General features: G+C 44.7%; 1 protein-coding gene across 1 annotated transcript in view; it reads left to right on the top strand.

The window, feature by feature from the left end:
* LOC128684229 (alpha-1,3-mannosyl-glycoprotein 4-beta-N-acetylglucosaminyltransferase C) overlaps positions 1 to 27,319 on the top strand; it is a 398,920-nt gene that overhangs the window by 274,759 nt on the left and 96,842 nt on the right. The window contains exon 3 of the mRNA XM_070088912.1: positions 24,889 to 25,117. Coding sequence (XP_069945013.1) covers positions 24,889 to 25,117 — 229 coding nt within the window. The remainder of the gene's footprint in view (positions 1 to 24,888; positions 25,118 to 27,319) is intronic.

Genomic DNA, 27,319 nt, shown 5'->3' on the forward strand with positions numbered 1-27,319 from the left:
ATAGACAAGGTGGACAGAGATAGGATGTTCCAGAGAGGAGACACAGAAACAAAGGGTCACAGTTGGAAGTTGACCCAAATGAGTCAAAGGGATGCTAGGAAGAATTTCTTCAGTCATAGAGTAGTTAGGAAGTGGAATAATCTAGCAAATGAGATAGTGGAGGCAGGAACCATACATAGCTTTAAGATGAGGTATGAAAAAGCTCATGGAGCAGGGAGAGAGAGGACCTAGTAGCATTCAGTGAAGAGGCGGGGCCAGGAGCTGAGTCTCAACCCCTGCAACCACAATTAGGTGAGTACACACACACACACACACACACACACACACACACACCAAGTGCAAAGTCATGAAGATTGGGGGAAGAGCAAAGAAGACCGCAGACGGAATACAGTCTAGGGGGCCAGAGACTACAAACCTCACTCAAGGAAAAAGATCTTGGGGTGAGTATAACACCAGGCACATCTCCTGAAGCGCACATCAATCAAATAACTGCTGCAGCATATGGGCGCCTAGCGAACCTCAGAACAGCATTCTGACATCTTAATAAGGAATCGTTCAAGACCCTGTATACCGTGTACGTTAGGCCCATATTGGAGTATGCGGCACCAGTCTGGAACCCAAACCTAGCCAAGCACGTAAAGAAACTAGAGAAAGTGCAAAGGTTTGCAACAAGACTAGTCCCAGAGCTAAGAGATATGTCCTACGAGGAGAGGTTAAGGAAAATGAATCTGACGACACTGGAGGACAGGAGAGATAGGGGGGACATGATAACGACATACAAAATGCTGAGAGGAATTGACAAGATAGACAGAGACAGGATGTTCCAGAGTTGGGACAAAGCAACAAGGGGACACAGTTGGAAGTTGAAGACACAGATGAATCACAGGGATGTTAGGAAGTATTTCTTCAGCCCCAGAGTAGTCAGGAAGTGGAATAGTTTGGGAAGCGATGTAGTGGAGGCAGGATCCATACATAGCTTTAAGCAGAGGTATGATAAAGCTCACGGTTCAGGGAGAGTGACCTAGTAGCGACCAGTGAAGAGGCAGGGCCAGGAGCTTGGACTCGACCCCTGCAACCTCAACTAGGTGAGTACTAGGTGAGTACACACACACACACACACACACACACACACACACACACACACACACACACACACACACACACACACACACACACACACACACACACACACACACACACACACACACATACGCGCTACTAATAAAAAACGGGTGGGGTTATCAAGAAATAGAAGGGATGGATGAGATTGAAGAAAGGGATTACATAGTAGGTACAGTTCAGTCAGGGGAACACAAGGTAGTCATTGCAGTTATGTATAACCCACCACAGAACTGCAGGAGGCCTAGAGAGGAATATGATGAGTGCAACAGAGAAATGGTGGACACTCTAGCTGAGGTGGCAAGAAGGGCCCACTCAAGTAGAGTGAAGGTACTGGTCATGGGCAACTTCAATCACAGGGAGATTGATTGGGAAAACCTGGAGCCACATGGGGGTCCCGAAACATGGAGAGCCAAGATGATGGATGTGGTGCTGGCAAATCTCATGCACCAACATGTTAGGGATACTACCAGAGAGAGAGGGGAGGATGAACCAGCAAGACTGGACCTCGTGTTCACCCTGAGTAGCTCAGACATTGAGCACATCACATATGAAAGGCCCCTTGGAGCTAGTGACCACGTAGTTATGAGCTTTGAATACTTTGTGGAGCTAAAAGTGGAGAGGGTAACAGGAGTAGAAAAGGAAAAGTTAAACTATAAAAGGGGGGACTACACAGGAATGAGGATCTTCCTGCAGAAGGTTCAGTGGGAACAGGAGTTGGTAGGAAAATCAGTAAGCAAAATGATGGACTTTGTAACAACAAAATGCAAGGTTGCAGAGGAAAGGTTTGTTCCCAAGGGTAACAGAAATAATGGAAAGGACAGAACGAGCCCTTGGTTTACCGAAGGTGCAGGGAGGCAAAAACTAAGTGCTCTAGAGAATGGAAAAAGTACAGAAGGCAAAGGACTCAGGAGAATAAAGAGATTAGTCGACGAGCCAGAAACGAGTATGCGCAGATAAGGAGGGAGGCGCAGCAGCAGTATGAAAATGACATAGCATCGAAAGTCAAGTCTGACCCGAAACTACTCTACAGCCACATCAGGAGGAAGACAACAGTCAAGGACCAGGTAATCAGGCTGAGGAAAGAAGGTGGGGAGCTCACAAGAAACGACCAAGAGGTATGTGAGGAGCTCAACATGAGATTTCAGGAAGTATTTACAGTGGAGGCTGAAGGGACAATGGGAAAACAAAACAATGGGGTACAGCAACAACGGATATACCAACAAGTGTTGGATGAATTACACACAACTGAGGAGGAGGTGGAGAAGCTCCTAAGTGGCCTTGATACCTCAAAGGCGGTGGGATCGGACATCTCTCCATGGGTCCTTAGAGAGGGAGCAGGGACACTACGTGTGCCACTAATCAAAATCTTCAACACTTCCCTTGAAACTGGGCAACTACCTGAAGTATGAAAGAAGGCAAATGTAGTCCCCATTTTTAAGAAGGGAAACATAAATGAAGCACTAAATTATAGACCAGTGTCACTGAAATGTATAGTATGCAAAGTCTTGGAAAAGATTATCAGGAGGAGAGTGGTGGAGCACCTGGAGCAGAACAAGATTATAAACGACAACCAGCACGGAATCATGGAAAGCAAATCCTGTGTCACAAACCTACTAGAGTTTTATGAGAAGGTAACTGAAGTAAGAAATGAGAGGGAGAGATGGGTTGATTGCATTTTCATGGGCTGCAGGAAGGCCTTCGACACAGTTCCTCACAAAAGATTAGTACAGAAGCGAGAGGAACAGGCATGTGTAACAGGAAGGGTACTGCAATGGATCAGAGAATACCTAACAGGGAGGCAACAGCGAGTCATGGTCCGTGATGAGGTATTACAGTGGGCGCCAGTGACGAGCGGGGTCCCACAGGGGTCAGTCCTGGGACCAGTGCTATTCTTGGTATATATGAACTACATGACGGAAGGGATTGACTCAGAAGTGTCCCTGTTTGCAGGGAGAAGAATTAAATCAAATGCAGACCAGAGAGGTCTACAAAGAGATCTGGACAGGCTGGATGTGTGGTCCAGAAACTGGCTCCTAGAATTTAACCCCGCCAAATGCAAAGTCATGAAGATCGGAGGAGGGCAAAGAAGACCGCAGACAGAGTATAGGCTAGGTGGCCAAAGGCTGCGAACCTCACTCAAGGAGAAAGACCTAGGAGTGAGTATAATACCGAGTACATCGCTAGAAGCACACATTAACCAGATAACTGCTGCGGCATATGGGCGCCTGGCAAACCTGAGAATAGCGTTCCGGTACCTCAGTAAGGAATCGTTCAAGACTTTATACACTGTGTACGTCAGGCCCATACTGGAGTACGCAGCACCAGTTTGGAACCCACACCTGGTCAAACACGTCAAGAAATTAGAGTAAGTGCAAAGGTTTGCATCAAGGCTAGTTCCAGAGCTAAGGGGAATGTCCTATGAAGAAAGGTTAAGGGAAATCGGTCTGACAACACTGGAGGACAGGAGGGTCAGGGGAGACATGATAACGACATACAAAACACTGCGTGGAATAGACAAGGTGGACAGAGACAGGATGTTCCAGAGATGGGACACAGAAACAAGGGGTCACAATTGGAAGCTGAAGACTCAGATGAGTCGAAGGGATGTTAGGAAGTATTTCTTCAGTCATAGAGTAGTTAGGAAGTGGAATAGTCTGGCAAGCGATGTAGTGGAGGCAGGAACTATACATAGTTTTAAGACGAGGTATGATAAAGCTCATGGAACAGGGAAAGGGAGGACCTATTAGCGGTCAGTGAAGAGGCGGGGCCAGGAGCTGATTATCGACCCTTGCAACCACAAACAGTTGAGTACACACATACATACACGCACTGGAGAATACCTCTTCTGGTCGGCTTCAAACTTTTAGCATTGGCTTGTTTAGGTCAAACAAACGTTGGCATTGTTACTGCGTATGTCCCAATTTGGGAGTTCAATTAAATAAATTGAAATTAATTCCCATTCATTAACTAAATAATACCTCTTGTGATAGTCTTCAAACTTTTAATGCTAATTCACTTTATGTGAAGGATGATAGTCTATAAGTTTTGAAAGTTTTGAATTCCGTGCAATAACTGGACAATGCTTTTTCAGGTCAGCTTCAAACTTTCTGTCTAATAGGAAAATATAATATTTTTTAAAATGATCTTTTGTAGCTTCTAATTTGCAAATTCCATGAATATAATTTTGGATTATTTATTATAAATTTACCATTCCGGACCGGGATGAAATTCGCCTAACATTATGAAAACAAAGAAACCTTCATAACATTTTAAACCTACACAATATAAATTTTTACACACTTTATTTTAGCCATTTAGACATTAATGTTCATTGGAAATCTTCAGTAAATATTAGATATTAAGCAATATATAAATTACGTATTTACCATTCTTTCATAGGAGAAACTCCCATGCGAGGTTCATGGAATGTAGATAAGTGGTTAAGAGAACCGACAAGTTGATAAATTAGACATGTGCAACACTTGTGTATACTGAGGAAGTGTTCCGCCACACACAGTGGCTTCATAAGTCTCTACAAAGAAGAACAGTGAACATCAGAGGGAGTAAAAGACTGATGGTATAAGACTGATAAAGCCAATGTGTGGAGAAACGCTTCCTCAAGAAAGATACGCAAGTGTTGCACATGTTTCCAGTTTATGGAGGTTCACTGACTCACGAAATCGTAATGACACGATTGCAAACAAACCATACCGGCAGTGAGGGGACTTGAGCTAGAGTTCGTCACGGCCACGCTAGCTAGAGATTCGTCTGTAAAAACTTGCATTTGTGGTCACAGTGGTGCCTTTGCTAACCTTCCTATGGTGTAGAAATATACCTAGTTGGACGAATCTTATTGTGGCTAGCTGGTCCAGTGGCTAACGCGACGGTCTGGAGTTTTGAGACTCTCTGACCGCGGGTTCAATCCCGCCCGTGGTATGGTAGGTTCATTGAGTTCACTGTTAGTTCCCTTGATAAACGTCAGCAACGCTGCCTGCAATAACAATATCGGAGAATGAAAACTTTTTTTTTAATTCGCACAATCTTGTGGGAATCGCCACATATTGCCCGTATTGCCACGTATTGTCTTTTATTATTATGTTGTTTGACTTGGTTCAAACAGTATTAACTGGTCTCATTTATTATTATACTCAGACACATACGCATGAATATACTAACACACATACCTATGCACAAACACATGAGTAGTATAAATATGCTCCCACCGTTCCCACCACAGCGGTTCTTCTTGAAATTAATATATTTATTCTGTCTCAGGGTTATGTGCCTCTGTGGTGCCCTACCCACACTGCCTCCTGCACACACGCACACACACACACACACACACACACACACACACACACACACACACACACACACACACACACACACACACACACACACACACACACACACACACACACACACACACACACACACACACACACACCTCCACGTATGGATGTTAAACTTCCTATGAATGTGGAGTACAGCAAATTCTCTGTGAATTAAAGCACCTCTATTATTAGTATTGCCTCTCAATTGCAACACATTTCCAACTGATCAGTCACACCATTCTTTATCTAATTCATTTAAATTTCCATTGACTAGTTCCTGCACCGACCAGTATAACACCTCGTAATTGTCTTTACTAAGCTTTCCACATTCTCCTTCCAGAATCTGTTTCACCAAGTCTGAATATGTCTTCACACTGACAGTGTGTGTCTTTATACACTTTAATCTATTCTCACGACCTCTTCCTCACTCCATCTATCTATCTCAAATGCTCCATCGAGTGTGAATGCCTTTTTTCACCTTTATTTTCTTTAATTCACCTTAGTACATCTTTTTTGATAATCGACCTCGATCCTTCTCATGTTACATATATATACTTTATAAGAAGCATATATTCCTTACACATTTCATAGGAGTTTAAACATATTGTTTGGGACATGATTTAAGAGCAACCCCATTCTCGTTCGTGTTCAGTCATGTTAGTCTCTACATTATTCACTTATTCTTTCTTTACGTTAGTTTCATAAATATTCTTAACTTTGACATTTATATTCAGTCGACTTACCTCTTCTTAAAAACACGTTCAATGAAGATTAATTAGTAACATATGTCACCTCTGACAACCCCCAATCATGTCCATTATGGTAGTTCTCCACCTTAACTCCCAAAATATTCACCCAACTAACATGTATTCATAACTCGGTGAACGTTCAGAGACATTCAACTAAGACAGTGGTTCCCAAACTGGGGGTAAATTACCCCCTGGGGGTAATTTAACCATTTTTGGGGGGTAATGGAGGGGTGACAGAAAGAAAGTTATGAATTCTGAAAATCAAGAAAACAATGCGGTACCCGGTATGAGGATTATTGTTAACTTTGTCTTAGTACATAAAGTTGTAAAGTAAACCTATTATAAGTAAGTAATAAAGTTAAACCAAATAACAATAAACATCAAAAACTAATATACAGTATTAGAAAAGAAGAAATATATAGCTAAGTGTGTGTAAACCCAAAAGTATTTTGACAAGTATGCTTCAGGACAAAAGTCACTCAGTAGCCCAGATCGACCTGTCCAGTACGCGTCACTCACTTCCTGAGGCTGCCTCTATTTCACACTGTCAGTTTATCTGTGAGCATCAGCCGAGGTAGACATAAGCTGGTATGTATGTGTACTGCCCTGTGCAGTATATAGTTAGTATTTACCCACTGTTACTGTGAATTTGTAGCTATTATTAATTTTATATATAATGTATGTGTGGTTCTTACGTTTTCAATGGTTTTGCTAGGATTAGCAGAGTATGCGAGGCTGTATACGTTCACGTTTAGCCATATATATCAATAATAACAACATTTTGTGAAAGGGGTAACATGCTTTATGTGGCATGTTAAATTGGGTAACAAGCTGAAAAAGTTTGGGAACCACTGAACTAAGATACTGAGGTGTATAACCCTCCAAGTGTTGATGCATTGTTGCTCTCAGTGTTGATGCATTGTTGCTCTCAGTGTTGATGCATTGTTGCTCTCAGTGTTGATTCATTGTTGCTCTCAGTGTTGATGCATTGTTGCTCTCAGTGTTGATACATTGTTGCTCTCAGTGTTGATGCATTGTTGCTCTCAGTGTTGATACATTGTTGCTCTCAGTGTTGATACATTGTTGCTCTCAGTGTTGATACATTGTTGCTCTCAGTGTTGATACATTGTTGCTCTCAGTGTTGATTCATTGTTGCTCTCAGTGTTGATTCATTGTTGCTCTCAGTGTTGATACACTGTTGCTCTCAGTGTTGATACACTGTTGCTCTCAGTGTTGATGCATTGTTGCTCTCAGTGTTGATTCATTGTTGCTCTCAGTGTTGATGCACTGTTGCTCTCAGTGTTGATACATTGTTGCTCTCAGTGTTGATACACTGTTGCTCTCAGTGTTGATACACTGTTGCTCTCAGTGTTGATTCATTGTTGCTCTCAGTGTTGATACACTGTTGCTCTCAGTGTTGATGCACTGTTGCTCTCAGTGTTGATACATTGTTGCTCTCAGTGTTGATACACTGTTGCTCTCAGTGTTGATACATTGTTGCTCTCAGTGTTGATACACTGTTGCTCTCAGTGTTGATTCATTGTTGCTCTCAGTGTTGATACACTGTTGCTCTCAGTGTTGATGCACTGTTGCTCTCAGTGTTGATACATTGTTGCTCTCAGTGTTGATACACTTTTGCTCTCAGTGTTGATACACTGTTGCTCTCAGTGTTGATACACTGTTGCTCTCAGTGTTGATACATTGTTGCTCTCAGTGTTGATACACTGTTGCTCCCAGTGTTGATACACTTTTGCTCTCAGTGTTGATACACTGTTGCTCTCAGTGTTGATACACTGTTGCTCTCAGTGTTGATGCATTGTTGCTCTCAGTGTTGATTCATTGTTGCTCTCAGTGTTGATGCACTGTTGCTCTCAGTGTTGATACACTTTTGCTCTCAGTGTTGATACACTGTTGCTCTCAGTGTTGATACACTGTTGCTCTCAGTGTTGATACACTGTTGCTCTCAGTGTTGATTCATTGTTGCTCTCAGTGTTGATGCACTGTTGCTCTCAGTGTTGATACATTGTTGCTCTCAGTGTTGATTCATTGTTGCTCTCAGTGTTGATGCACTGTTGCTCTCAGTGTTGATACACTGTTGCTCTCAGTGTTCATACATTGTTGCTCTCAGTGTTGATGCACTGTTGCTCTCAGTGTTGATGCACTGTTGCTCTCAGTGTTGATACACTGTTGCTCTCAGTGTTGATACACTGTTGCTCTCAGTGTTGATACACTGTTGCTCTCAGTGTTGATACACTGTTGCTCTCAGTGTTGATACACTGTTGCTCTCAGTGTTGATACACTGTTGCTCTCAGTGTTGATACACTGTTGCTCTCAGTGTTGATACACTGTTGCTCTCAGTGTTGATACACTGTTGCTCTCAGTGTTGATACACTGTTGCTCTCAGTGTTGATACATTGTTGCTCTCAGTGTTGATACACTGTTGCTCTCAGTGTTGATACACTGTTGCTCTCAGTGTTAATGCACTGTTGCTCTCAGTGTTAATGCACTCTTGCTCTCAATGCAGACACATCAAGAAGGATATACTCATCGTTCCTTTGAACCGATCTTCCTGGATTTCTTACTCATTTCTGCAGCATTGCAAGCTTCTGATGTTGTGTTGATTGCAATACGAAAGGCCTAGAGCTATCATTCAACTCCAACGTGGTTGTTTTGCATACAGAGTGGAATATTTATTGAGATGGGGATCAGCTGAGACAGGATCAAGAAGCGAGGGTGTTGTGTGTATCACCCAGGTTGTAACCGTTAGGCAACAACCAGTTTGCCAAAAACTCCAAATATTTGGTTAACAAGCATTTGCCCTACGTGGACACCGCCGTCACATTAAGCAACACACACCACCTACTTGCATCACCTGACCTACTTCACCTGACCTCCACCTACTGTCCCTGTGGCGGCGCCAAGGGGTGGCGGGAAGGGGCTGAATCCCCCGTAATCACCATTAGCCCTCTAAATAAAAATGATCATAATAACGAAGCTACAAGACGAGTCCCTTAGCACCGCTTCCAACTATATTGCCACCGTTAAATCCCTCATATTTAGAAATTCTAGAGCCTCTCCTGCCTGATCCCGTCCCATCTTGCTTTCGTTTTCTCCGTATTAGGACTGAAGAAGCTACTTGTGGTGATATTTTGCCTTAAATGTCGTAAAAGTACATATGTGTCTTCGCCCACAAGTAACCTAATGATAGATGCTAAATTTAACTACAGATGATTATTATAATGTTAAAAATTCTGTTCCTTTGCATAGTGTTTTATCTGTTTATTTATGTCAAGTCGAACATTGCAACAAAGCGAGTTTTAATTTTCCACTGATAACAAACGCTAAGGACACATTTAATGATTTCAGTTTATTAAACAACTTTCACATTTGATACAACTAATAAATTAACGTCTTCAGGGTCATTGATATATTTATAATTAACCAATCCAGTCACAAGTTCCTATAATCAAGAGCTTTAAAAAAAATCGTCAACATAAATATTCACCGGGTAATTAACCCACAATAAGCATACGATAATATAGTTAAATTTATATAGGAATAATTTTCTGGTGGCTGTATCAGAAGCAAAGTTGAGGGACTGAACACCTTTGTCAAGGTTGAGGGACTGAACACCTTTGTCAAGGTTGAGGGACTGAACACCTTTGTCAAGGTTGAGGGACTGAACACCTTTGTCAAGGTTGAGGGCCTGAACACCTTTGTCATGGTTGAGGGACTGAACACCTTTGTCAAGGTTGAGGGGCTGAACACCTTTGTCAAAGTTGAGGGACTGAACACCTTTGTCAAGGTTGAGGGACTGAACACCTCTGTCAAGGTTGAGGGACTGAACACCTTTGTCAAGGTTGAGGGACTGAACACCTTTGTCAAGGTTGAGGGACTGAACACCTGTTTCAAGGTTGAGGGACTGAACACATTTGTCAAGGTTGAGGGACTGAACACCTTTGTCAAGGTTGAGGGACTGAACACCTTTGTCAAGGTTGAGGGACTGAACACCTTTGTCAAGGTTGAGGGACAGAACACCTTTGTCAAGGTTGAGGGACTGAACACCTGTTTCAAGGTTGAGGGACTGAACACCTTTGTCAAGGTTGAGGGACTGAACACCTTTTTCAAGGTTGAGGGACTGAACACTTGTCAAGGTTGAGGGACTGACCACCTTTGTCAAGGTTGAGGGACTGAACACCTTTGTCAAGGTTGAGGGACTGAACACCTGTTTCAAGGTTGAGGGACTGAACACCTTTGTCAAGGTTGAGGGACTGTACACCTTTGTCAAGGTTGAGGGATTGAACACCTTTGTCAAGGTTGAGGGACTGAACACCTTTGTCAAGGTTGAGGGACTGAACACCTTTGTCAAGGTTGAGGGACTGAACACCTTTGTCAAGGTTGAGGGACTGAACACCTTTGTCAGGGTTGAGGGACTGAACACCTGTTTCAAGGTTGAGGGACTGAACACCTGTTTCTAGGTTGAGGGACTGAATACTTGTGTCAAGGTTGCGGGACTGAACACCTGTGTCAAGGTTGAGGGACTGAACACCTTTGTCAAGGTTGAGGGACTGAACACCTTTGTCAGGGTTGAGGGACTGAACACCTCTGTCAAGGTTGAGGGACTGAACACATTTGTCAAGGTTGAGGGCCTGAACACCTTTGTCAAGGCTGAGGGACTGAACACCTTTGTCAAGGTTGAGGGACTGAACACCTTTGTCAAGGTTGAGGGACTGAACACCTTTGTCAGGGTGGAGGGACTGAACACCTTTGTCAAGGTTGAGGGACTGAACACCTTTGTCAGGGTTGAGGGACTGAACACCTGTTTCAAGGTTGAGGGACTGAATACTTGTGTCAAGGTTGCGGGACTGAACACCTGTGTCAAGGTTGAGGGACTGAACATCTTTTTCAAGGTTGAGGGACTGAACACCTTTGTCAAGGATGAGGGACTGAACACCCTTGTCAAGACTGAGGGACTGAACACCTTTGTCAAGGCTGAAGGACTGAACACCTTTGTCAAGGCTGAGGGACTGAACAGCTTTGTCAAGGTTGAGGGACTGAACACCTTTGTCAAGGTTGAGGGACTGAGCACCTTTGTCAAGGTTGAGGGACTGAACGCTTTTGTCAAGGTTGAGGGTCCGAACACCTTTGTCAAGGTTGAGGGTCCGAACACCTTTGTCAGGGTTGAGATACTGAACACCTTTGTCAGGGTTGAGGGTCTGAACACCTTTGTCAAGGTTGAGGGTCCGAACACCTTTGTCAGGGTTGAGAGACTGAACACCTTTGTCAAGGTTGAGGGACTGAACACCTTTGTCAAGGTTGAGGGCCTGAACACCTTTGTCAAGGTTGATGGACTGAACACCTTTGTCAAGGTTGAGGGACTGAACACCTTTGTCAAGGTTGAGGGACGTAACACCTTTGTCAAGGTTGAGGAAATTAACACCTTTGTCAAGGTTGAGGGTCTGAACGCCTTTGTCAGGGTTGGGGGACCGAACACCTCTGTCAAGGTTGAGGGACTGAACACCTCTCTCAAAGTTGGACTAATTTCCTCTACTTCAACCGTCTCCAGAATATAATCTCTGTAAATGAACTGATTAAGCCAATGGCTGGCGTAACTTCTACATAATAAATATTCCCGGTGTTGTATATATCTTACTCATTGCGTAATGTCCATATAAGCAGTTTAGACATATTCGAATTCTATCTAAAACACTATGGCGACAAGAGTGAAGACTCGTGTCGTAAAACAAGCTTCTAATGCGACGAGGTCTGATACATGCAGAGCTTTGCAAAATCCTGACTTGATAAACCCCTACACAGAGAGAGAAACACAGTGGCTAGCGCGTCGGTTTGGAGTTTTATAACTCTGTGATCGCTGGTTCTATCCCCACCCGTGGTATGGTTTAAAAGCTGCTGCCTTTCACATGCTGTGTCTTTTCATAAACTTTAATCACTTTATTCAACGAAATCGTAAAAAATTAAAATGCATGTACACTCAGACTTTGTTTTACTCTATAAAGCAAAAGTGAAGTAGTGGGAGCAGAGAGCGTAGCCAGCAGCTGGTGACTTGACATAGTCAAGACAGTCATAAATACTCTCCTATTTAGCCTGAATGCGCGCATTATGTTGTAAATTCTCGCTCATTGCAGCAGTTACACTTGCTTATACAGTGTGTGTGTACTCACCTATTTGTGGTTGCAGGGGTCGAGTCACAGCTCCTGGCCCCGCCTCTTCGCTGATTGCTACTAGGTCCTCTCTCTCCCTGCCCCATGAGCTCTATCATACCTCGCATTAAAACTATGTATGGTTCCTGCCTCCACCACATCACTTTCTAGGCTATTCCATGGCCTGACTATGACTGAAGAAATACTTCCTAACATCCCTTTGATTCATCTGAGTCTTCAACTTCCAATTGTGACCTCTTGTGTCTGTGTCCCATCTCTGGAACATCCCGTCTTTGTCCACCTCGTCTATTCCGCGCAGTATTTTATATGTCGTTATCATGTCTCCCCTGACCCTCCTGGCCTCCAGTGTCGTCAGGCCGATTTCCCTCAACCTTTCTTCATAGGACAATCCCCGTAGCTCTGGGACTAGTCTTGTTGCAAACCTTTGCACTTTCTCTAATTTCTTGATGTGCTTGACTAGGTGTGGATTCCAAACTGGTGCTGCATACTCCAGTATGGGCCTGACGTAGATGGTATACAGAGTCTTAAACGAATCCTTACTGAGGTATCGGAACGCTATCCGTAGGTTTGCCAGGCGCCCGTATGCTGCAGCAGTTATCTGATTGATGTGCGCCTCAGGAGATATGCTCGGTGTTATACTCACCCCCAGATCTTTTTCCTTGAGTGAGGTTTGCAGTCTTTGGCCATCTAAACTATATTGTGTGTGCGGTCTTCTTTGCCCTTCCCCAATCTTCATGACTTTGCATTTGGCAGGGTTAAATTCAAGGAGCCAGTTGCTGGACCAGGCTTGTAGCCTGTCCAGGTCTCTTTGTAGTCCTGCCTGATCCTCGTCCGATTTGATTCTTCTCATTAACTTCACATCATCTGCAAACAAGGACACTTCTGAGTCTATCCCTTCCGTTATGTCGTTCACGTATACCAAGAACAGCACAGGTCCTAGGACTGACCCCTGTGGAACCCCGCTTGTCACAGGCGCCCACTCTGACACCTCGTCGCGTACCATGACTCGTTGTTGCCTCCCTGTCAGATATTCTCTGATCCATTGCAGTGCCTTTCCTGTTATGTGTGCCTGGTCCTCTAGCTTTTGCAGTAACCTCTTGTGAGGAACTGTGTCGAAGGCCTTCTTGCAGTCCAAAAATACGCAGTCGATCCACCCCTCTCTCTCTTGTCTTACTTCTGTCACCTTGTCATAAAACTCTAGTAGGTTTGTGACACAGGATTTTCCTTCCCTGAAACCGTGCTGGTTGTCAATTATACACTTGTTTCTTTCCAGGTGCCCCACCACTCTCCTCCTGATGATCTTCTCCATGACCTTGCATACTATACACGTTAGTGATACAGGTCTGTAGTTTAGTGCCTCATGTCTGTCTCCCTTTTTAAAAATTGGGACTACATCTGCCATTTTCCATACCTCAGGGAGTTGCCCAGTTTCAAATGATGTGTTGAAGATCTTTGTTAATGGCTCACACAATATCTCTGCTCCCTCTTTAAGGACCCATGGAGAGATGTTGTCTGGTCCCACCGCCTTTGAGGTGTCAAGTTCGCTTAGCAGCTTCTTCACCTCCTCCTTGGTTATATGTACCTCATCCAGCACTTGCTGGTGTGCCCCCCTGTTCTGATTTCTTGGAGTCCTACTGGTTTCCACTGTAAATACCTCTTTAAATCTTGTGTTGAGCTCCTGACATACCTCTCGGTCGTTTCTTGTGAATTCCCCATCACCTTTCCTCAGTCTGATTACCTGGTCCTTGACTGTTGTTTTCCTCCTGATGTGGCTGTACAACAGCTTCGGGTCAGTCTTTACTTTTGATGCTATGTCATTTTCATATTGTCTCTGAGCCTCCCTTCTTATCTGTGCATATTCGTTTCTGGCTCTTCGGCTGATTTCTTTATTTTCCTGAGTTCTCTGTCTTCTGTACCTTTTCCATTCTCTAGTGCACCTAGTTTTTGCCTCCCTACACCTTTGGGTGAACCAAGGACTCGTTCTGTTCTTCCCATTATTTCTGTTTCCCTTGGGAACAAACCTCTCCTCTGCCTCCTTGCATTTTGTTGCTACATAGTCCATCATTTCTTGTACTGGTTTTCCTGTCAGTTCCCTCTCCCACTGAATGTCTTGAAGGAAGTTCCTCATGCCTGAGTAGTTCCCCCTTTTGTAGTTTGGTTTTTTCCAGCCTATTCCTGCTTGGAGCTCAACTATGTAGTCGAAGCACAGAACCACATGATCACTAGCTCCCAGGGGCCTTTCATACATGATACCCTCGATGTCCGAACTACTCATGGTGAATACAAGGTCCAACCTTGCTGGTTCATCCTCTCCTCTCTCTCTGATAGTGTCTCTAACATGTTGATGCATGAGGTTCTCCAGTACCACATCCATCATCTTGGCTCTCCATGTTTCGGGACCCCCATGGGGCTCCAGGTTGTGTGTGTGTGTGTGTGTGTGTGTGTGTGTGTGTGTGTGTGTAGACTGTATCTTAGATTATCTATCAATCTATCTTATCTTCATGAACTGTATATGACTGGTATTTGTTTATATGCGACTAAACTTTCTTTATGTGATACTAGTGAAAACAGCATTTTTTTTTATCATGTGTCATATATTTCTCATGAAAATATTCCAGTGTCAAACATATCCTGTGTGCAGTATGTTACGTACATGTTCCTGACATAATACGTCTCTAACGTCCGTACCACAGAGAGTATTCTGATTGGAAAGTCTCATAAATCCCTCTCATATACACTATTCTGCATTTATTGACTTAACAATATGACCCTATCATACACACCTTCGTGTGTATATAACAAGTTTCAAATAGGTTATCATCAGCTTAATATAAGGTGCTTCAAAGCCGCTCATGCGACTCAACTTAAGTGTGCGACCAACTCGTTACGAGGTGTTAGTGCATCCATTACTCTTGCAAACAGTTCATTACTGTTATGAGTTACTAAGCTATGAGAGTGGTTAGGCTCAGTAACTGGATTCATTATGTTTCTGGTAGCTATTGAGTACCGCACATAGTATGGGTATGATGTTACTACCTCCCACAGCAGGGGTATTGGGTCACTACCACCTGCATGTGTATGGGGTGACTACCATTTGTATATGTATGGGTAAGTGGGCTGCGTTCAACCTATAGATGGCTATTCCATAACTACCACCCACCATAAGTATTGGAAGTGACTGCCATCATCAGGATGTATACGGAGTGACTGCCGGCCGAGGTACTGGAATGACTATCTCCTGCAATATGGGTTACTGGTACATTGTAAAGCTATCACTCTAACATACATGATCCGTGTGTATAGATGTATCATACACACTCTTTTAACATTTAAAATACTCTGAAATAAAATATTTAAAAATTGGCAATATATTTATATAAGAATTGCAAATATAATCCAGAAACTAATTATATCACGAGGGAGTAATACACACACACACACATACACACACACACACACACACACACACACACACACACACACACACACACACACACACACACACACACACACACACACACACACACATATATATATATATATATATATATATATATATATATATATATATATATATATATATATATCTGGAGGCTACCTGGAGGGCATTCCGGGGATCAACGCCCCCGCGGCCAAGTCCACGACCAGGCCTCCCTGTGAATCAGGGCCTGATCAACGAGGCTGTTACTGCTGGCCGCACGCAATCCAACGTACGAACTATATATGCGTATCAAAAGAGGGGATGGGCAGTTAAGAAATCAATATATTCAGTTAAAGAGAGAAATAAAGAAATGAATAAGAAAAGCAAAAAGGGATTATGAGGCTAAGGTCGCAAGGGATTCAAAGACTAACCCAAAAGGGTTCTATCAGGTATACAGAAGTAAGATTAGGGACAAGATTGGCCCACTTAAGAGTAACTCTGGTCAGATCACTGACAGTGATAAGGATATGTGTGAAATTCTCAATACCTACTTACTCTCAGTTTTCACCCAGGAAAATACTGATGATATTCCTGAAATAATAGATTATGTAGAACAGGATAATAAACTATGCACGATTGCGGTAACTAGTGACATGGTCCTTAGACAAATAGAGAAACTAAAACCTAACAAATCCCCAGGTCTTGATGAACTGTTTGCAAGGATGTTAAAGGAATGTAAAGAGGAACTTAGCATACCTTTGGCTAATCTTTTTAACATATCACTACGAACTGGCATAGTGCCTGATAAGTGGAAAATGGCAAATGTAATACCTATTTACAAGGCAGGTGACAGGTCCTTGGCTTCGAACTATAGACCAATAAGCCTTACCTCCATAGTGGGAAAATTTATGGAATCAATAATTGCCGAAGCAATTCGTAGCCATCTTGACAGACACAGGTTGATTAATGAATCTCAACACGGTTTTACAAAGGGGCGTTCCTGTCTTACGAATTTACTAACTTTTTTCACTAAGGTGTTTGAGGAGGTAGATCATGGTAATGAATATGATATTGTGTATATGGACTTCAGTAAGGCTTTCGATAGAGTTCCACACCAGAGGCTATTGAGGAAACTTAAGGCACACGGAATAAGAGGAGAATTTTTTTCCTGGGTAGAGGCATGGCTGACAAATAGACAGCAGAGAGTTTGCATAAATGAGAAGAAATCAGAATGGGGGCACGTCACAAGTCACAAGCGGTGTTCCTCAGGGATCAGTGTTGGGCCCGTTGTTGTTCACAATTTACATAAACGACATAGATGAGGGAATAAATAGCGACATAAGCAAATTTGCTGATGACACCAAAATAGGCCGTCCAATTCATTCTAATGAGGACACTAGAGCACTCCAGGATGATTTGAATAGACTGATGCAATGGTCGGAGAAGTGGCAGATTCAGTTTAATATTGACAAATGCAAAGTTCTAAATGTTGGACAGTTAAATAACCACGCCACACATAAACTAAATAATGTAGATCTTAATACTACTGATTGCGAAAAGGATTTAAGAGTTCTGGTTAGCAGTAATCTAAAACCAAGACAACCGTGCATTAGTGCTCGCAATGAAGCTAACAGAATCCTTGGCTTCATATCAAGAAGTATAAATAATAGAAGTCCTCAGGTTGTTCTTCAACTCTATATATCCTTGGTTAGGCCTCATTTAGACTATGCTGCTCAGTTCTGGTCACTGTATTACAGAATGGATATAAATGCTCTGGAAAACGTACAGAGGAGGATGACAAAGATGATCCCATGTATCAGAAATCTTCCCTATGAGGATAGACTGAGGGCCCTGAATCTGCACTCTCTCGAAAGGCGTAGAATTAGGGGGGATATGATCGAGGTGTATAAATGGAAAACAGGAATAAATAAAGGGGATGTAAATAGGGTGCTGAAAATTTCCAGCCAAGACAGGACTCGCAGCAATGGTTTCAAGTTGGAAAAATTCAGATTCAGGAAGGATATACATAAGCACTGGTTTGGTAATAGGGTTGTGGATGAGTGGAACAAACTCCCGAGTACAGTTATTGAGGATAAAACGTTGTGTAGTTTTAAAAATAGGTTGGATAAATACTTGAGTGGGTGTGGGTGGGTGTGAGTTGGACCTGAGTAGCTTGTGCTGCTGGGTCTAGTGCCGTGCTCCTTGAGTGGAGGTGACCAGACTGGGTGAGTCATTGGGCTAATCCGGGGTGGGTGGGTCATTGGTCTCATCCGGGGGGGGGGCACATGGACCTGCTCCGCATGGGTCAATAGGCCTGTTGCAGTGTTCCTTCTGTCTTAAGTTCTTATGTATCTGTTCAACTCCCTCTTGAACACAACCAGGGGTCTTCCCGTAATGCCCCTTATTGCTGGTGGGAGGCTGGTGAACAGTCTTGGGCCCCAGACACTTATTGCGTTTTCTCTTAGTGTACCAGTGACGCCCCTATTTTTCACTGGGGGTATGTTGCACCGCCTGCCAAGTCTTTTGCTTTCGTATGGAGTAATTGCGAACAAGCTTTAGTAATGTAGGGAGGAATGTGTATTACATTTTAAGATTCAATAAAAAGGGGAAAAATTTGTATCGAAAGAGGAAAAATTGTGAATAAATTGGTAAGTGATGAGGGTTGTGGGTATTGTTGTCGAACTAGAGATATCGAAAAAGATGTTATAAGTGGGTTGTTGTTGTGGGTGTTGTGGGTTGTGGGTGTTGTGGGATGTGGGTGTTGTGGGATGTGGGTGTTGTGGGTATTGTTTTCGAACTAGATATACCAAAAAAGATGTTATAAGTGGGTTGTTGTTGTGGGTTGAGTGTTGTGGGTTGTGGGTGATGTGGGTTGTGGGTGTTGTGGGATGTGGGTGTTGTGGGTTGTGGGTGTTGTCGTCGAACTAGAGATACCGAAAAGATGTTATAAGTGGGTTGTGGGTGTTGTGGGTTGTGGGTATTGTTGTCGAACTAGAGATACCAAAAAAAAGATGTTATAAGTGGGTTGTTGTTGTGGGGTGTTGTGGGGTGTTGTGGGTTGTGGGGTGTTGTGGGTTGTGGGTGTTGTGGGTTGTGGATGTTGTTGTCGAACTAGAGATACCGAAAAAGAGGTGATTCTGTTGTAAGTGTTCGTGTGTGTTTTGTTTGTGTTCATGTTTTTTTTTTTTGCGCTCATGTTATATCTTAGTTGGAGGTGAGTGTACTCATAGAAATTGGTAATCGTCTTGGTTATAGTGATTTGAGAGAATTTGTGTGACAATGGATGTTAGTCTGTGATGTTGATCTTAGTTTATGGTGATTTTGGTGGTGTTTGGGCAATATTCGGTGCTGTTTTGGTAGTATTCAGTGGTGTATTTGGGAGTACTCAAATGGTGTTTGAGACTATTCAAAGGTGTTTTTGAAGGTGTTCAAATGATGTGCAAGAGTATTTATGAAGGTGTTCTGGGAGTATTCAGTGGTGATTTGGGGGGTATTTGAATGATGTTTTTGGAGTATTCAAAGGCAAATGATGGTGTTTTTGGTGTTGTTCAAAGTAAAGTGTCTGAGTTAGTTTTTGTGATACTGTTGTAAAAATCTGGAGAATGAGGGAGGAGTTTTGGGGGATGAGTTGTAATTTAATGAAATATGTAAGCGTAGATAAATTAGAGCGTCAAATCTTATTTGGGAGTATTCAAAATGTTGTCTTGGAAGTGTTTCAGTGTTGTTTGGAAATGTTCAAAGGTATTTTTGTGAGTATTCAGTGATTTATGAGAGTGTTTTGAAGGTGTTCAAAGTAAAATGAGGTGTGTGTGTGTGTGTGTGTGTGTGTGTGTGTGTGTGTGCGTATTAACTTCATAATATGTAAAATTGTGACTAGTGAATTTATCGAAAAGTGGTTATAAGTTGTAAGTGTTGTGGTGACTTTTTCTGATGAAATAGTTAAAACGAGAAAAATGTCTAGACTTGAGGAGAGTGAATCTTTTGTAAAGAAACTGTGGATTGTTGTGTGTATATGAAATGCATTGGTTGTATAATAAATAGTGTTATCCTGCATTTTAATGTCTGCTCGACAAGATTCAGCCTGTGTGGGGGGTCATCACGTGACGTCACTGACATAGGGGGAAGTCGACAAGATTCAGCCTGCGTGTGTGAGGTCATCACGTGACGTCACTGACCGCCGCCGAGTAAACATGGGTAGGGTGACGTCACACTTGTTTAGACCTGTAGTAAGAGAAAGTATCATGCACCATAGGGGGAGTTCATTTGAATGCTTACCCCCAGAGGGGGGAATTCAAAAACTTGATCCAAGGAGATGGAGTCTTTGTATTATTTGATATCGAGAAAAACTTGATCCAAGGAGATGGAGGAGAAATACTTGATCCAAGGAGATGGAGGAGAAATACTTGATCCAAGGAGATGGAGCAGAAATTTTGGGATGGGGGTGAAAGTGGGAAGGAGAACCTCAAAAATTTGATTAGAGGAGATGGAGAGCACAAGAAAATGAAATTCAAAAAAAAATCGAAAAAAATCGGAAAAAAATTCGGGGAGCGGGGGCGATCCGGACGACGCTGCAGAAGGTGCTGCAGAAGGCGCGGGCGGGTGCGAGGGTGCGGCGCACGGGGGGCGTTGGTGGGTGAGGGGTTGAAGGGCGTGGTAGGGGGTTGAGGGCGTGGTGGTCAAGGGCGAGGTGGTCGAGGGCGAGGTGGTCGAGGGGAGGTCAAGGTGGTCGAGGGTGAGGTCAAGGTCGCGGGTCGGCGCGGGCAGGCGTGCGGGGGGCGCGGGTGTGGGCGCGGGTGGGGGCGTGGGTGGGGGTTGAGGGTGGGGGGTTGAGGGCGAGGTGGTCGAGGGCGAGGTGGTCGAGGGTGAGGTGGTCGAGGGCGAGGTCAAGGTCATTAGCATAAAGGTGTGAAAAGGAGTCCGCTCAGGAATACAGCGCTCAGCCGCAGCCCTTTTCAGGAGGAGCCACTCAGCCCCTGGGGATCGTGGGTGGGAGTCGTGGGTGGGGTCGTGGGTGGGGGTCGTGGGTGGGGGTCGTGGGTGGGGTCATGGGTGGGGGTCGTGGGTGGGGGTCGTGGGTGGGGTCATGGGTGGGGGTCGTGGGTGGGGGTCGTGGGTGGGGGTCGTGGATGGGGGAGTCGTGGGAGTCTGCTCAGGAAAGGGAGCCACTCAGCGGCAGAGACTGCTCAGCCGCACTCATCACTACTTATATATATATATATATATATATATATATATATATATATATATATATATATATATATATATATACACACACAAGCACACACACACACAGACACACACACACACAGATACAGACACACACACACACACATATACAGACACACACACAAACACAGACAGACAGACAGACACACACACACACACACACACACACACACACACACACACACACACACACACACACACACACACACACACACACACACACCTCAGTAAGGAATCGTTCAAGACTTTATACACTGTGAACGTCAGGCCCATACTGAAGTACGCAGCACCAGTTTGGAACCCACACCTGGTCAAACACGTCAAGAAATTAGAGAAAGTGCAAAGGTTTGTAACAAGGCTAGTTCCAGAGCTAAGGGGAATGTCCTATGAAGAAAGGTTAAGAGAAATCGGTCTGACAACACTGGAGGACAGGAGGGCCAGGGGAGACATGATATCAACATACAAAATACTGCATGGAATGGACAAGGTGGACAAAGACAGGATGTTCCAGAGATGGGACACAGAAACAAGGGGTCACAATTGGAAGCTGAAGACTCCGACTCACCTGAGTCAAAGGGATGTTAGGAAGTATTTCTTCAGTCATAGAGTAGTTAGGAAGTGGAATAGTCTGGCAAGCGATGTAGTGGAGGCAGTAACTATACATAGTTTTAAGACGAGGTATGATAAAGCTCATGGAGCAGGGGAGAGAGGACCTAGTAGCGGTCGGTGAAGAGGCGGGGCCAGGAGCTGAGTCTCTACCCCTGCAACCACAATTAGGTGAGTACAGTTAAGTGAGTACACACACACACACACACACAAACAAGAGGTATTCAGCAAAGAAAATACTGCAATTGGCCGAGATTTGAACCCGAGTAGTCTAGGCAACCTCCCGAGAAGCTAGCTAAATTCTCGACGCCCCAAGCCACTACACAACCATTTACAAAGACGTTAGGTGTCCAGTGAAGCCAGTAGACATGTGTCCACCAAATGCCGGGTACATTAGGGAAGTGGTCAGCTCAGAAACTAATTTCATTCTTCTTCCCTTTCCAGGATTCATCCCCTGGAAATTATTCCGAAATAATATATTTCACCTTTGATTAAAAGCAGATGTCAAAGAGGCCTTTGAGCCGACAGGTAATTAGTGATCGTTCAGGGCACTCATTATTACTTAAACTTTCATGTTTTAGCCAGCACCTTGACCACCCTCACCTTGACCACCCTAACCCTGACCACCCTAGCCCTGACCACCCTCACCTTGACCACCCTAACCCTGACCACCCTCACCTTGACCACCCTCACCCTGACCACCCTAACCCTGACCACCCTCACCTTGACCACCCTCACCCTGACCACCCTCACCTTGACCACCCTCACCCTGACCACCCTAACCCTGACCACCCTCACCTTGACCACCCTCACCCTGACCACCCTAACCCTGACCACCCTCACCTTGACCACCCTCACCCTGACCACCCTAACCCTGACCACCCTCACCTTGACCACCCTCACCCTGACCACCCTAACCCTGACCACCCTCACCTTGACCACCCTCACCCTGACCACCCTAACTCTGACCACCCTCACCTTGACCACCCTCACCCTGACCAACCTCACCCTGGCCACCCTCACCTTGGCCACATTCACTCTGACCACCCTCACCTTGACCACCCTCACCCTGACCACCCTCACCTTGACTACCCTCACCCTGACCACCCTCACCCTGACCACCCTCACCAAGACCACCCTCACCAAGACCACCCTCACCAAGACCACCCTCACCAAGACCACCCTCACCAAGACCACCCTCACCAAGACCACCCTCACCAAGACCACCCTCACCAAGACCACCCTCACCAAGACCACCCTCACCCTGGCCACCCTCACCATGACCACCCTCACCCTGGCCACCCTCACCCTGGCCACACTCACCATGACCACAGTCACTCTGACCACCCTCACCCTGACCACCCTCACCCTGACCACGCTCACCCTGACCACCATCACCTTGACCACCCTCACCCTGGCCACCCTCACCTTGGCCACAGTCACTCTGACCACCCTCACCCTGACTATCCTGACCCTGACCACCCTCACCCTGACCACCCTCACCCTGACCACCCTCACCCTGGCCACCCTCACCCTGACCACCCTCACCCTGGCCACCGTCACCATGGCCACAGTCACTCTGACCACTCTCACCCTGACCACCCTCACCCTGACCACCCTCACCTTGACCACCCTCACCCTGGCCACCCTCACCTTGGCCACAGTCACTCTGACCACCCTCACCTTGAGCACCCTCACCCTGGCCACCCTCACCTTGGCCACAATCACCCTGACCACCCTCACCCCTACTACTCTCACCTTGACCACGTTCACCCTGACCACCCTCACCATGAGCACCCTCACCTTGACCACCGTCACCCTTGTCACTCTCACCTTGGCCACAATCACCTCGCCACTCTCACCTTGACCATCCTCACCCTGGCAACCCTCACCCTGGCCACTCTCACCTTGACCACCATCACCTTGTCCACCCTGACCATCCTCACCTTGACAACCCTCACCCTGACCAAACTCACCCTGACCATCCTCACCTTGACCACCCTCACCCTAACCACCTTCACCTTGACCACCATCACCTTGGCCACTCTCACCCTAACCAAACTCACCCTGACTACCCTCACCTTGACCACCCTCACCTTGACCACCCTCACCCTGACGAAACTCACCCTGACCAAATTCACCCTGACCACCCTCACCTTGGCCACCATCACTCTGACCACCCTCACCCTGACGAAACTCACCCTGACCAAACTCACCCTGACCACCCTCACCTTGACCACCATCACCATGACCACCCTCACCCTGACCACCCTCATTCTGACCAAACTCACCCTGACCAAACTCACGCTGACCAAACTCACCCTGACCACCCTCACCTTGGCCACCATCACCCTGACCACCCTCACCCTGACCAAACTCACCCTGACCAAACTCACCCTGACCACCCTCACCTTGACCACCATCACCCTGACCACCCTCACCTTAACCGCCTTTACTCTGACTACCTTCATCCTGACCATCCTCACCTTGACCACCCTCACCCTAACCACCTTCACCCTGACCACCCTCACTCTGACCACCCTCACTCTGATCACCATCACTCTGATCACCCTCACCCTGACCACCCTCACTCTGATCACCCTCACTCTGATCACCCTCACTCTGACCAACCTCACTCTAACCACCTTCACTCTGACCAACCTCACTCTGACCACCTTCACCTTGATCACCCTCACCCTGACCACCCTCACTCTGACCAACCTCACTCTGACCACCCTCACTCTGACCACCCTCACTCTGACCACCCTCACTCTGGCCAACCTCACTCTGACCACCTTCACCCTGACCACCCTCACCCTGACCACCCTCACCCTGACCACCCTCACCTTGACCACCCTCACCTTGTCCACCCTCACATTGACCACCTTCATCCTGACCACCCTCACTTTGACCACCCTCATCTTGATCACCCTCACCCTGATCATCCTCACTCTGACTACTTTCACCTTGGCCACCCTCACCCTTACCACGCACACCCTGACCACTCTCAACCTGACTACTCTAACCTGCACCTCCCTCCCCTTCAGCACCCTCACCTTCACCTTCACCTCACCTTCACCCTCACCATAGAAAGTGATCCTCTTCCTCCCCAGTAACCACTAATACCGCCCTCACGATTATCTCCTTCCACCCACAACCGTTCACCCTCACTTTCAGTGATAGTGTTCCTCTCCTCACCTTTAGTAATCAGTCACCTTCAAAGAAAATGAAAGTTTTTTCTCCTCCAGTAGGACTGTGCGGCCATGAGTTCGAGGCCTGGGGCAGCAGCAATAACAACAACAACAACAACAACAGCAGCAGCAGCAGCAGCAGCAGTAGCAGTAGCAGCACCAGCAGTATCTCCTACAGGAGGGACTACCAGCAGGTGGTGGGGAGCGGCCTTCTCGACGTCCCATTCCCTATCCCCATTCCCAACGACACTGTCCTCCTGGGCAATGACGCGGAGGGAGAGGAAGGGTAAGTGCTGGCCAAGTGTATTATTATTATCAGTAGTAGTAGTAGTGGCGGTAGTAGTCGTAGTAGTAATTATTATTATTATATTAATTTTGGAACACTAAATATGTATGGGACGTACAGATCCTGCCATATATATATATATATAATATATATATATATATATATATATATATATATATATATATATATATATATATATATATATATATATATATATATACAGGTGATAATCTGTTTTTATTCTATGAACGGATGGGTGGCACTAATTCAGGAGACTAAGTGATCTTCACTAACGCCAAGACATCTTCCTGGAAGTGATAGGGAATGGTGTTATGGAAGGATAGGTAAAAGTAGGTATTGTGAGGGCAAAGCAAGGACCGTGGAAGGTAAATATTGTGGGAAGATAGGTATAGGTCAGTAGTTCCCAACCTTTTCACCACCTAGGACTTCTTTTATTTAAATTAATTATCCCAGCGACTCTAGGTTTTTAGAAGGTGTGTCTACTCAAGAAGCCGATTTTATGAACTAACAAACTCGTTTTCCAAGTTTCTTCTCTCAGATAAAATACGTAACTGAATATGCATCTAAATAATTTATAGTATTAAAAATCTTTCCTGTTTAATGAGATGGTTAATGTTGGTTTGGTGACACTATGTTCCGAATTTCTATTCAATGTCAGACAGTTTTAAGCGTAGACCAGGTTCCACATTCATCCTGTTTCTGTATATGATACAGCTGGGAGAAAGCCTGTTCACATACATGTGTAGTGGGGAATGACATTACATATCTCAGTGCTTTGGATGCCAGTTCTGGTTACTCATTTTTCACATACAACCAGCCGTCCGATAAGTTGTACTGAATGAAATTTGACATTTATTCGATTGAGGTTTGGTATGTTCGATTCGGCAGCCCATAAAGTAAGACCATTTTAAAAATGCGCCTAAAAAAATTAGATTATTACTGCTGATTTGGAAACGACTTTGAAGTTTTGAAAGTTAATCTTTATCAGCCCTATCGTAATACATTTTTCACTGTAGCCTCTAGAAATTTTGAACGTAGCTCACGGTCCCCCAGAAGTATCTTTGAGGGATCCCTGGGTCCGTGAACCACAGGTTGAGATTATTATAATCAAAAGGAAGAGCTAAACCTCCTCAAGTTGAGAACTGCTGGTATTGGTTATTACTCTGGAAGAATGGGTTAGCTAAGTACTGTGGGAGAGACCCGTATGCGGTAATCAACGATACGTTGACGTCAAGAACAGGTTTCAGTGCTGGGAGATTCTGGGTTATTCAAAGACGGATTATTATTATTATTATAATCATGGGGGAGCAGTAAACCCATAGGATTATGCAGCGCATGTTGGGGGGAAGGGGATGGAAGGCATTCAGGCTCAATGCAGGGAACTAGAGCACAGATCCAATTCCATAGATTAAAAACCGCTCACCAACATCAAGGAACTTCCCTTGAGGGGAAAGACACTTGGAGCAGAGTCATCTTTAATGAGACATTGGCTCGGTCAAGACAAGCTTGATCCTTGAATGAAACGTTGTTTTAATTAAGCTCTTCTCTGCTCCAAATGTCTTTGTATTACAGATATTTGTAGGCACCATTCTGCCTGCTAACCAAAGTGAGCATTGGTTGAGCAACTTGCTTACTATATTCCATATGTCTTATTCTTATGTCTCCTGCCCCATATCTCATCTTCCTGCCATCGCCTATGCTGTCTTGCTTTTCATCTCCGTTTCTCGGTATAATTCTCTCATCTCACGTAAATAAAGATTAATACCTAGTTGTATTCGTTTAGTATGAATACTGTTACAAAATGTGATATCTCTAAAGTATACATATCTCCAGAGAATACTAGAAGGTCAACTTACTGATCCCCCTCTAGCATCTAGAATGTTTCTGGTTTTGCAACAGTTTGTCAGAATAAATTCTAGTGCAGTTATCCAATAAACCTTAACTTGTTCATAAAATGTAGAGAGAATTTAATAGCGCTCTGGGATTCCAACTGGTTGACCTTAAACCAACGGAATAAAAATTGAGATCTTTAATAACAAAAGTGTCAAGGTGGACATTATCATAGTAAATAAGTTTGATTTAATTTAGTATATAAGTTTCTACACTTCTCTTGTAGTTCAGTTTTCTATGGAGTTACTTTCTTGGATCGAATAACAGTCGAAATATTTTGGTACTGAATTT

This window comes from Cherax quadricarinatus, chromosome 2, assembly GCF_038502225.1.
Source record: "Cherax quadricarinatus isolate ZL_2023a chromosome 2, ASM3850222v1, whole genome shotgun sequence".
NCBI classification, from domain to species: Eukaryota; Metazoa; Arthropoda; class Malacostraca; order Decapoda; family Parastacidae; genus Cherax; species Cherax quadricarinatus.